The 12267-nt window shown below is 43.2% G+C and overlaps 1 protein-coding gene across 4 annotated transcripts in view; it reads right to left on the reverse strand.

Moving 5' to 3' along the window:
* Window positions 1–12267, reverse strand: part of HERC3 (HECT and RLD domain containing E3 ubiquitin protein ligase 3) — a 109657-nt gene that overhangs the window by 26245 nt on the left and 71145 nt on the right. For all 4 annotated transcript variants that reach the window (XM_030564845.1, XM_030564843.1, XM_030564842.1 and 1 more), the window contains exons 19-22: window positions 11305–11448; window positions 9699–9865; window positions 8390–8456; window positions 6396–6478 (exon numbers count right to left, since the gene is read on the reverse strand). In XM_030564845.1, the coding sequence (XP_030420705.1) occupies window positions 6396–6478; window positions 8390–8456; window positions 9699–9865; window positions 11305–11448 (461 nt within the window). The remainder of the gene's footprint in view (window positions 1–6395; window positions 6479–8389; window positions 8457–9698; window positions 9866–11304; window positions 11449–12267) is intronic.

Raw genomic sequence — 12267 nt, forward strand, 5'->3', positions numbered from 1 at the left:
GATGGAGTTAAAGTGGCACGGCCCTACTGTGGATGCAGTTATACTGGTGTAAATGTGCTTATAAGGGTATAGCCTGTTATAAGCACCTTGATAGGGTATAATTGGGTCCACACAACAAAGAGGTTATACCAATTTGAGTAAAATGGTTTTCTTAGCATTCAATTGGTGCAAAAAACTACGCAGACCAGCCCTGAGAGAGCTTGGCAAGAAGGAGCCGGCTTCTCCTGGCCTACAAGAACTACACTGTTTTGCTTTGGGGGTGGTCAAGAACAATATTGGAATAAAACACAATGTCCTGTAGCCTTTGGCACCAAAAGCCAGAATCTTAAGCCAGGCATCATAACGACTCCTCCACCTCTTGCTAAGGGCACATTTATTCTCCACCCTCCTCCCTCTCCGCACTACACTTTGACCAGAATACTACACAAATGCCTAATTTCACACAAACATTATTCATGCAAAGACCCAGCAATATTTCCCTTTAAAGCTGTTTTCAGTATATTATTAGCCCGACAGTAACATGGCGAACTAAGAGATCTCCTCAAGCTGGTCTGTGGGCTGCTCTTTGGGATGTGGATGGACGTGACTTCCCCAATCTCTTCCAGCAGCTGTTTCTGCGTGACATTTGGTAACAGTTCACACTATTCTTCATTTGCTAAGCAAGTCAGGAAATGGAGAAGAGTTCAATAGACAGAAAGCAGAACACAATCAAAAAATGAAACAGTGACATCCCAAAGAGTCGGAGAAAGAGATTCTTATATATGCTCTTGAGTAGCATGTGCAAGGGAAAAGTGAGAAATTACGAAAGGAAACAACAGACAGAGACATGAAAACCTGAAATAAGGAGACAGGGAGGGATATTTTGTTATCCAGTGTGCGTCTTTTATTGCTGTTTTCTTGACACTTGACTGAGCCCTTGGAGAAATTCCCACTGACAATGTCAAGACACTAAACACTGATCTGTTGCCCAACATCCCTTTTCTGCCCTTGTGGCTTCAAAAGAAGTTGCTTACATGAACATTATCTGGAACATTGTCATTTTGATGTAAAATCCTACGTGGCAACTCTGAGAAGGGAACGCTGCAGATGCTTCACAGATTACTTTTCCTTAAAATTATACACCTATCCAGTATACCAATAGGAAAGCAGTATTGAAGTATGAAATACCTACGGGTGTGCATTCAGCAGGTTATTGGGATAGGGAAATGCAGCAAATCTGTCTCACTGCCTCCAAAGCACAGAGGAATGGAGGGGAAAATCATCAAGCAATGAAACCCTGAACAGTCACTAGTTAACCAAATCCCATTTCATCTGCACTCCGAGGGGCATACTAGTGTGGTATTTGGAACAATAATGGGCAAGAAGTGTTATTTACCCTGGGAGGGTGGAAACAAGTGGATCTAAACGAATTTTCAACAACGAGGGACAGTCCAAAGGGCAAACTAACCAGGGGTGAAGACAGGTGACTATGGGTGGCCAGCTATGCTTTGTCTAGACTAGAATTTAGATGCTAGTTCAGGTTTGCTAGCACAATCTGTACCTTCAGAATTTAGTCAAGAGAAAATACTTCTACTTCTGCATTTGCTAAACTGATTGAGCTAAAGTCTAGTCTAGGCTCCTCCTTCTCTAGAGCTTTTCAACCTTCAGTTCATTAACACATTTGCAAAGACTAAACTGGACACTCCCCAAATGTTTGTTCCAGGCTACAAACATTTGTGCTTTACCCTAGGCTAAGCTAACATATACACTTCTTTCCCCGGGGCAGATGTGTCTTAAGGTTTTCTCTTCACTGCAGAAAGGTGCATTATTTACATCCCAGTGGAGAAAATGCATGGATTTTTTTTTTTTTTTTACTTCAGTGAAATGGAGCTAGGTATACCCTACAGCACAACCACCCAGGGTTGACCGCAGTTAGTTACTTGGCCCACGTCCAGACTAACCCGCAGCATCGGCGGGTTAAAATCGATTGCTCGGGGATGGATATATCGCGTCTAGTCTGGACGCGATGTATCGATCCCCGAGCGCGCTTACATCGATTCCGGAACTCCATCAACCCGAACGGAGTTCCGGAATCGACACGGAGAGCCACAGACATCGATGCCGCGCCATCCAGACAGGTGAGTACCTCGATTTTAGAAATTCGACTTCAGCTACGTTATTCCCGTAGCTGAAGTTGCGTATCTAAAATCGATTTTAATACCTAGTCTGGACGTGGCCTTGGAGATAAACACTACTGCACCTGGTATCCATTAGGATTTTACAGTGGAAAGGTCATCTTGAGATAAAAAACACACTTTTGCTGTAGTGATGACATACCCTAAGATGTTTGTTATAGTGTTTACTAAAAGTCAGCCTACAGACAACTCTTTCAATACACATTCTGCAGATTCTGCTTCCCAGCTCTTTGAGAAACAATCAGAACTCTTTTCTATGTAATCAGATTAGAAGAAAAGGACTTTGTCAAGTTTGCAAACTTCCTGAAGATTGCCAGTGCCAATCCCAAGACATGCTACTTAAGAGAAGAAAACAGTTTAACAGCTGAAAAAAGAAAAAAGGTAGGTGTGTTGTTTCCAATCCAAGGAGCTGGTTCAAGTTGAAAGAAGTTAATTACTATTTGTGTTAGGTAGCACCTACGGCCCCTGAACAACACCCCACTGTATCAGATATGCATAAAAATAGATGGCTTCTACTTCAAACAGTTAACAGTAAGTCTGCTGGTCTTAACCTCATTCAGTAAATTGACTGTCATGTACAGTATCTGTCCTGCAAAATCTCAAATTAGTTTTCAAGGGTGAAAATCACCAGTTGTGGAGTGACTACTCAGTGCCCTATACACTATATAAGTAGCTCATCATCCTCATCTAGCTCCAAAACCATAACCAAGACCTGCTGTTATTTTATCTCAAACAGCACCTCAGGGGTGCAAGATGTTGACAGAGGGCACTGCCTTAGACAGTATTCACGTGTTTGCATAGGCTCTCTGCATTCATATTTGGGGTCCTTCCTCAGCTTCCACTTGGGGTATGTCTTCACTACCTGCCGTATCGGCGGGTAGCAATCGATTGCTTGGGGATCGATATATCGCGTCTCATCTAGACGCAATATATCGATCCCCGAACAAGCTTACATCGATTCCGTAACTCCACCAACCCGAACGGAGTTACGGAATTGACAGGGGGAGCCGCGGACATCGATCCCGCACCGTGAGGACGGTGAGTAATTCGATCTTAGATACTTCGACTTCAGCTACTTTATTCACGTAGCTGAAGTTGCGTATCTAAGATCGATTTTCCCCCGTAGTGTAGACCAGCCCTGGGTCATACTGTTACCAGTCTTTGCCACTCCAGCTCTTACTCATTTTAGAGCATACCAGAGTTCTCCTTCTACGTCAGTGCGTGACGGCAGTTGTTCTGAAGGAGCCAGGTTTTCCAGGATCATTAGCCTCTCTCACCATTTTGTAATTCTGTAGCCTTCCACTGTAGTATTTTGTGGTGAGGAATTTTCAGAGGCACAGCTCTTTCTGGGCATCAGCCTCTTGAGTGGTGGATTGTGTCCATACAATGAGCGTCTTGGATCATGCATCTGTTTTTGTCTCTCTTGTCTGCCTACTGAAAGCATTGAGCTCACTGATCGTGGTGCAATCATCGCAAGTCAGTTTCAAAGTCCTTGTGATGATCCCAGAGGATTGCCTCAGATCAGTATCAATTTTGTGTGCATGGCTAAAGTGTGACCAGAAGGGTGTACAGAACTGCTCAAGTGAGTAACACAAGGCAACACTGGTTGCTCAGAGTGTTTTGGGACCAACTCCCTATTTTGTATTCACAATTTTTTTGAAGTACACAGTTCCTGGAGTTCACTTTCCTTTTTCAGCTTCTTAATGTGATCTTTGTATGTCAGCATTCAGTCTAATGTGACCCCCAAGGTACAATGGATATTTATAATGCTCAAAGATTGTACCATCCCCGATATCTGGATTTTTCTCTTGGTCTGATGGTGTTTCAGATGGAAGGCACACACTTGTATCTTGGTAAAACTAACATTCAGGGACCTCGCACAATAGTATTCTTGACATATGCCCAGGGAGTCAGTTAAAATGTGCCTGATGTCCTCAAATCTCTCCGATTGGGAGGCAATGCAAAGATCATCCACATAAATAAATCTTTACGCACTAGGGAATTCTGGTTGGTAACTTGTGTAGACATTAAACAGCAAGGGTGCTAAAACTGAACTTTGGGGCAACACATTCTGCTGAGTTTGCCATTTACTTTTCTAATTATCCATCTCAACAGAGAAACATTAAATCTTGAGCAGAGAGGAGATGACCTGGACCACCTTATTATTGGTCTAAATTCTTGCCAATTTCAGAAGAAGTGAACAATGGTTTACAGTGTCAGCTGACAGACTTATAAAAACACTACCCCTGTAATTTTGCAGGCTTCAAAGCCATCTTCGATTTATTAAGTTAGGCTTACAACTTGGTCACAGTGTAAACATCCTGGGCAGAAATCAGCTTGGTTATCAACTAAACTATTCTAGTTATATTCATCAGCTTATATAGCTTGTAGGTTGAGCAAAATAAGGATACTGGTAATACAGTAAGGATACGGTAAACTTTGCATAGTTAACATCTTTACGTGGTCTGAGTAGTGCAACCACTTTGATATGGCTCCACAGCTTGGGTGTCTGCACTGTCTCCATACAAGAGAGTTAAAGAAATCAGGTAGATATTTCTCTGCTCTTGTGCCCTAGGTGTAGTAATAGTTCATTAGATGCACCATCACATCCAGCTGTCTTTACACATTTCAGAGTTTTCATAGCTATCATGAGCTCCTCAGTATTGAGCTGCTCACTGTGGACTTTGCTTTCTGTGAGGAGTGAGTGAGGCTCCCACTTGATTTGTTTTGTTTCACGCAGTGTTTTGTGGGCTTGGTTCCCATTTAGGATGAGTTGGTGTGTCACTTGGTTGGGACAGACTGTGGCAATGTGCTTTGGTTGTTGTCCATCTGGGTTCACCTTGTGAAGGGTGGTTCATGCTTTTTTGCTGTTGTGCCACAGGTTTGTTGTTTCAACCATCTACCTCCAGCAGTTGTGCCACTCCTTTCTCATCTCTCTCACAAGCATTTCCCCAAGCCCAATGGTTTCTTCATCGAGTCGTCAATTCTGAATATCTTTTATATTGTTGGTGGGTTTCTTCTGAAAGACCATACATATAATGTCCAAATCCCCTCGGGATGTTCTTTGGGCAATCTTCCACACCAGCAAGACAAATTCTCCAGAGTTCTTGTGTGTCACAGTACTAATACAGATGGATTCATCCAATTCAAGGGTAAAGTCTTCCCAGTCAGCCTTTCTGAGGTTGGATCTTGGCAGATACTTTGTTTTCCTGGGTTGTACAGCAGCCTCTATTGTGACTTGCACTGGCTTATGCCACAATCTTGGGATTGCTGCCATGACCTTCCTTCTGAAGTTACCTGCATTTTCAGAAGTGGCAAGAGCTAGAAATATCCTCTTGTTCCATCATGCACTTTGGAAGGAGAATTAGTCCTGGGAGGTCATACAGCAGAATCAGGTTGTTTGTTGCTGCCCACTTACCAACTTCTTCCCCCTGGTTGTCATTGCTGGAGTGTCCCCAGATGGTCCAGTGACTGTTGAAGTCACCTATGAAAAGGCATGTTTTTTCTGTCAAGTGGAAGTTCAAGTGTAACAGAAACTACTGCTATTTCGTCAAGTTCAGCCATGACACTATGGTCTTTCACAAGTGTTTTTCATCAGGCTTTTATCACATGCAAGTATAGTACTGCCATAAATGTTGCATTCAGCATTCGTACCTATATGCATGCCAGGGATGTTTGGGGCTATTCTCTCTCTCTCTCGCAGGCATACGATGTCTGCTTCTGTACCAGGCAGAATGGCAGCCTTCTCTGCAGAGAATCCCTCCACCCAGGAACGGACGATTTTGAGTGTCATCTTTGGCTCAGGTCCTAGGAAGGGCTGTTTATATGGATGTCTATGTCTTCTGTTCCAGTCTTGAGGCGTGTTTTTGGATTTGGTCTCCCCCATAATCAGTTGCAAAGGGAGATTAGCCACTGCATTAAGGGCTCAAGTGATGGTTAGGGCCTTATAGGGAGAGTGCAGGTGAGGTGGGGTGAGGGGCGTGCACCAGGCCTTAACAATGGGTGGTAGGACGTTAAGCTCTTATAAAAATCTGGGCACTTATTTAAGTGCCGAAATGGGACCCACTGGATCCTGACATCTTTTCAAAGTCTGGTCCGACATTTCCCCTGTGTTAACCTATCTATCCCATCTCAGTTCATTATCACCCAGGTGCCCACTGACGTAGGGCATCACCAAAAAAGCATTTCAGTTGCCATGGCTTCTCAATTATAGTAACTCACCTGTTGTCCTTCTGCACAGTAATTTTGTCTCCTTCTGGTATTAGCTTCTTCTGCTCTGTCACGCCATAGCTTTCTCTGCATATCTATGTTAAAAAAAAATAGATTGTTTTTCCATTGTGTGTGTCACCTTACAAGCTTGCAGAATGGGTGCAGGATTCTTTTACTCGCTCCAGGTAAACTGCATAGCTACTGACACAAAGGGCGAGGGAAGGAGGCTGGAAAAACAGATACAACGAGTTAGAGAGAATAAAAAAAAATACGCAGACACCCTTCTATACTTGCATCATTTTTCATATTCAACATTTGCCCTTAGATCATGATTTGCAATCAAGGCCAAATGCAAACCTGGAAGAGAACCAACTGCACGTTGAAAAACAAGAGATTGATAATCGCTAAAAATTACATTTAACCAATGCCATGTGTATTGGCACCAACGAAGTCCCCTTTGAATAATGGCAATGCAGGATGCTCCATTAATAGATTACCAGACTATTTGATAAGTCAGATGTGCTACTTTTGTCTGTGTTCGTAACAGAGCTAGAATGCCAGCAGTATATAGGCACTCCATACATATTTCTATTATTTTACAGTGTCTCATGGATAAAATATTATGGGTCAGATTTTTAGCCAGCCAGCACAAATGAGCCACAAAACAGATCTCCTTCAGACCATTTGGGGAAAATGATGAATCCATTTCAAGGCATCAACACAGCAGTAAAGATGTCCTTTTGCCTGAAACCAGGCACAAAAGTGCTTGGGGGAAGTTATATAAGGTTATTTTAACTGTTCATTTTACAGGAGGATGTGATCAGTGCTATCACCTCCTGACCTCACCCTGAACGGTAGCACAGACCTGTGTGTGGCTGTATTAGACCCAGAATTGGTTCACTCTAAAGCCAAGATTTATAAGACAGCTTTGTTTTAAAGGCCCTCCCTTATCAAACAAGATGAAGTATAGCCTTCTCAGAGCACATTGAGGTGGGAAGGATTTCTTCACAATACTCAACCCAATACCTGGCCATATTAGCTCATATCAGAGCCCCTTGGGAAAGGAGCTTTCGTGTCTTCTCGCTAGTAACAGGTGCGCTCAGATGTTGGACTAATGCATCCATCTTCACCCCAAACACTACTCTGTATAAAACAGGAAGGTGATAAGCACCTACTTGTAAAGTTAGGGCCTACCCAGAACATCCTGTTCCAGGTGAGACCATTTCAGCTTCAGGCCTGCCAGTGTATCGTAACTTTGAAATAAGCGAGGTGCCTCTGGGCGCATGTCTTCAGACTGAGTGACCAGGCAGAGAAACCAGAGAGACTCTCATGGATTTCCACCCCACTGCAGAGGTTATCGATTGCATTTACTGGCCGGGAGAAAATCTTTTGGAGTCTCAATATTTCAGTCTGCCAAAGCCAGTGTCCTAGTGATATAGTGCAGCATTAGGTCTCAAAGAAGGTCTGACACAATAGTAAAATATTATTCACTGTAAATGTTTGAAGTCGCAAAAGGAGTCTGCACTGTTTACCAATAACAGAATGATAGAAGTGTGCAGGAGGTCAGACTAGATGATCATTATGGTCCCTTCTGACCTTAAAGTCTATGGGAAGGGGGAAAAAAAAGATGGGTATGGGGTAACATTTTCAAAAGCAACCAAGTGACTTTGGAGTCAAAGTCCCATTTTCAAAAGGGACTTTGGAGCCTACACCTCACTGAAAGTGACTGAGACACAGGTTCCTAAGTGCCTAGGTCATTTCTGAAAATGGAAGTTGGGCACTTTTGAAAACTGCACCCCCTTAATCCACTTAGCAGCGCAGTCTTCTTGACCATATACACAAGAACAGTAGAATACCCGCAAGGAAGTTTAACATTTCTGCAATATACAGCATGTATTTTATGGGCATGTTTGGGTCTAACCCACAGCACCCGTGCATGTCTATGGACTCTGCAGGCACCCACACAACAAATCACATCACTGAGAAATGGTATGAATTTGCCTTACTGTGAAGTTCAGGCAGAAGGTTTCTTCTACATCATCCCCAGGATAATCTAAAAGCTGCTGAAGACTCCTATGAGACAGGCGGGGGAGAGAGGAGGAGACAAATCAGACATCCAAGAGGCAATACTGTCTGTGCTTTATGTTTAAAGGAAAAACCCCAGCAGTGAAAGTAAATAACGTAAGTCAGAGTAACAGGACAAGATAGAGAGAAATTCTGGGTTGCGTAAAGGAGCACAATGACCTGCATTCCCATATACACGCATGCTTTGTTATACATAGAATAAATGCCGCACTACAAATTCTCAATCTAGTCTGTGTCTGACAAGAACAAGGATCCTGTTTAGTGGCCCAGTACTTGGAAAAAGCATTCGATTTCTAGCTCTGAAGGATCACAAGATAGGCGTGAAGGCTGCAGAAGGGCGGGGCACGTCCACAGCCCCCTTTTTTAAGAGTCCCATTGATGTTTCCCAAAACGTGGCTGCAGGACTCCTGTATCTTCCTGACCCCTCGCTTTTGCCCCATCAATTCTTTTTTAAACACTGTTCAACTCTGAGCTAAAAAAATAAAAATAAAAAAATCACATAGCAATCGATGTCAGATGATAATCAGACCAAGAATTTCATGTGACCTGAACCTTGCAACCTGTCAGAGCTTGGAAAAAACAATGCTTGGGGAGTAACTCCAGTTTCCTTGTGTTCAGAAGCCATTTCTCCAGAACATTTAACTGCCTTTCTAGCCGGTTATCGTGACGGTTGCTCACAGTGGCTCCGACAGAATTCAGCACCCCATCAGGCCAAGCAATGAACAGATGACAGAGCTTGTACGGAGGAGAATTTACAGTCTTAACTGATGAGTCAGACCAAGGTTGGAAAGGGGAAACAGAGACAGAGAGAGGCGATGTCACTTGTCCAAGGTCACCAAGCAGGTCATCAGCAGCGCGGGGACTAGAACCCAGATCTCTTGAACCCCCACCTACAGCCCACTACATGCCTACATGCCCGCTCAAAGCTCAAAAAGACAAGTAGCCTCCCCCATGACTCTACTCCATTCTGGTCCAGATTCAGTCAGCCACTTATGCATGTGAGAGGGAACACTGATTTCAATGGGACCTCTCGGGTGCTTAGAATAAACATGTACTTAAGCACTTTGGTGAATCAGGGCCCCTAGAATGAACGACTTGATCAAGTCAGCAGGTCATTTATTTAACTAACATTAACCAGTTTAACATACGTTGTTCTCAGATGAAAACCTTGTGGGGACTGGAAGGGGAAGAAGTCAGAGAAGCAGCCTAGATAGTCCTTCAGCATTATACCTTCCTTCTGTAGGAGACAGCTCCTTTAAGTCTTCCAAGCAGGGCTTCACATTCAATAACTTTTTGTACAAGGCCAACGGGAAATGGAGGTCTACCACAGTGAAGTTGTATATAGCAAGTCCACATACTATGCCGATCAAGTGAAACCAGTTGTGCTCTACAAAACACTTCAAACACACAGGGAAGTCACAGTTAGAACAAACTTCATTGTGCAGCTTCATGGAATGCCAATGTATCTTCCTCCTGCAGATATACACATATTGCAGCATCACGATTTGGGCTCATACTTTCAGCCCCCAAGCAGCTCCCATAGAGATGTGGGGCCTGTCCAAAAATGCAGTCACTGCAGTTGGTTACCTCAACGGAAGCTGAGCTCTTTTGAAAATCTGGCCTTCAACTGTGAGAGCCTCAGAGCCGAGACTGTGCTCCCAGACTGTTTGGACAACACCTCCCACCCAGTAAATGGTACCATAAATCATTATTAATAATTTTATTGTTAATGAACTGGCCCCAGCTATTCAAGAGGACAGATGTAAAAATATCACTTGTAGGCTCCAATCCTGCAAGCAGAACCACCAGTCCACACAGAGCTCACGGCAGGACTGGAGCCTCAAATGAATCAACACCTTGATTGTTACAGCCAAATTACTTGTAATCTATTATGCCTTTTGCACATCCCTCAAGCTGGATCCTAACAAAAGCAGAGCCAGGTTCCCAAGCCACAATGTTTCCATTCCAAATACTGCAGGACAATGTTTCAATCCAAACAACAAAGCCTCTTTTCATTTAAAAGTCATGCATAACTGCACTACTGTTCAGGAGCACACAAGTAGCTATTGCTGGATTTCACGTCTGTCTTCATTGCTGTTTGGTTTGAGATTTGTGCGTCAATGAAAATAGTGTTGCACATATTTTTTAAACTTTGCAAGCATTTGAATGAGTCATTTTCATTGTGTATACTACAATTATTCTTACCACCATCTGATTTGCTATTTTCACAATGTTAATGCTAACAATTGCAGTGTAATATTATTTGTGGGTTACAAAAATGTAACGTGCTGTCTTCTCGCTTGTAAAATTTCAAGTTTAAAAATAATCAGATTATTTTAAAAAAGCACCACACATACCAGAACAACAACCCAACAATGCAATTTTCAATTTTGCAGTCAAGAAGAGAGAGTGAACCGTCTCTTGTATAATACTTGATATTCATTCCACACCACTCAAAACACTATTTGCAATGGTAAGCAAGTGAGAGTAACTGTGCTATTTTAATGATTAGATCATGGCTCCCTGGCATTGTACATTAAAAAGCTCAATGCATGAATGAGATATTGTAGTTATTGATTATGATCATATGAAGAGCAGGGGATGCACAGAAATTTAAATTGGATTAGAAGTCTGATTTTGTACATCCCCAGTTTATAGCTGAGATGCCAAACTATCAAATCAAGCAATGAATACACACCATCCAATTGCTCCACACTTATCAATTAGCATCATAGGGAAAAAAACAAGAGGAAGCTGACTTTCTCTCACATAGCTTTTGTCACTAACTTCAATGTAGCACGTGTGTGCAAACAATGCAGACAGACCAGTGACTCACCGTATCTGAAAACCACAGCAGGTTCGATTCTGGATAGTAGGTGAACATTCCGTAGATGGGATTCAGGAGTTCTTTTAGCAACAAGAGAAAGAATTCCTTTGTGACCCCTCCAGCATCAACAGCCTCCTCGCCATCAAAGATCACCTGCCGTGAAAACAGGTGACCGATCAGGATACCGATTGTGATTGTAAATTAGAGGTATCCGATTTAATCACAGGTCATGCAAATTAATAACTGTAGCATACAAAGCTGACTTCAACAATGGGGGTATGTCTACACTACAGGATTATTCCGATTTTACATAAACCATTTTGTAAAACAGATTGTATAAAGTCACGTGCACGAGGCCGCACTAACCACATTAATTCGGTGGTGTGCGTCCCTGTACCGAGGCTAGCATCGATTTCTGAAGCATTGCACGGTGGGTAGCTATCCCGTAGCTATCCCATAGTTCCCTCAGTCTCCTCCGCCCATTGGAATTCTGGGTTGAGATCCCAATGCAAAAGCAGTGTCGCGAGTGATTCTGAGTAAATGTCATCACTCAATCCTTCCTCCGTGAAAGCAACGGCAGACAATCATTTCGCGCCCTTTTTCCCTGGATTGTCCTGGCAGATGCCATAGCATGGCAACCATGGAGCCCATTTTGCCTTTTGTCACTGTATGTGTACTGGATGCTGCTGACAGACGTGGTACTGCAGTGCTACACAGCAGCATTCATTTGCCTTTGCAAGGTAGCAGAGACAGTTACTATCCTTATTGCACTGTCTGCCATGCCATTGTAAATTGGCGATGAGATGACGGTTATCAGTTGTTCTATACCATCTGCTGCTGCCATGGGTGCTCCTGGCTGGCCTTGCTGAGGTCGGCCGGGGGCGCATGGACAAAAATGGGAATGACTCCCCGGATCATTCCCTTCTTATGTTTTGTCTAAAAATAGAGTCAGTCCTGCCTACAATATAGGGC

This window comes from Gopherus evgoodei, chromosome 5 (assembly GCF_007399415.2).
Source record: "Gopherus evgoodei ecotype Sinaloan lineage chromosome 5, rGopEvg1_v1.p, whole genome shotgun sequence".
Taxonomy (NCBI): domain Eukaryota; kingdom Metazoa; phylum Chordata; order Testudines; family Testudinidae; genus Gopherus; species Gopherus evgoodei.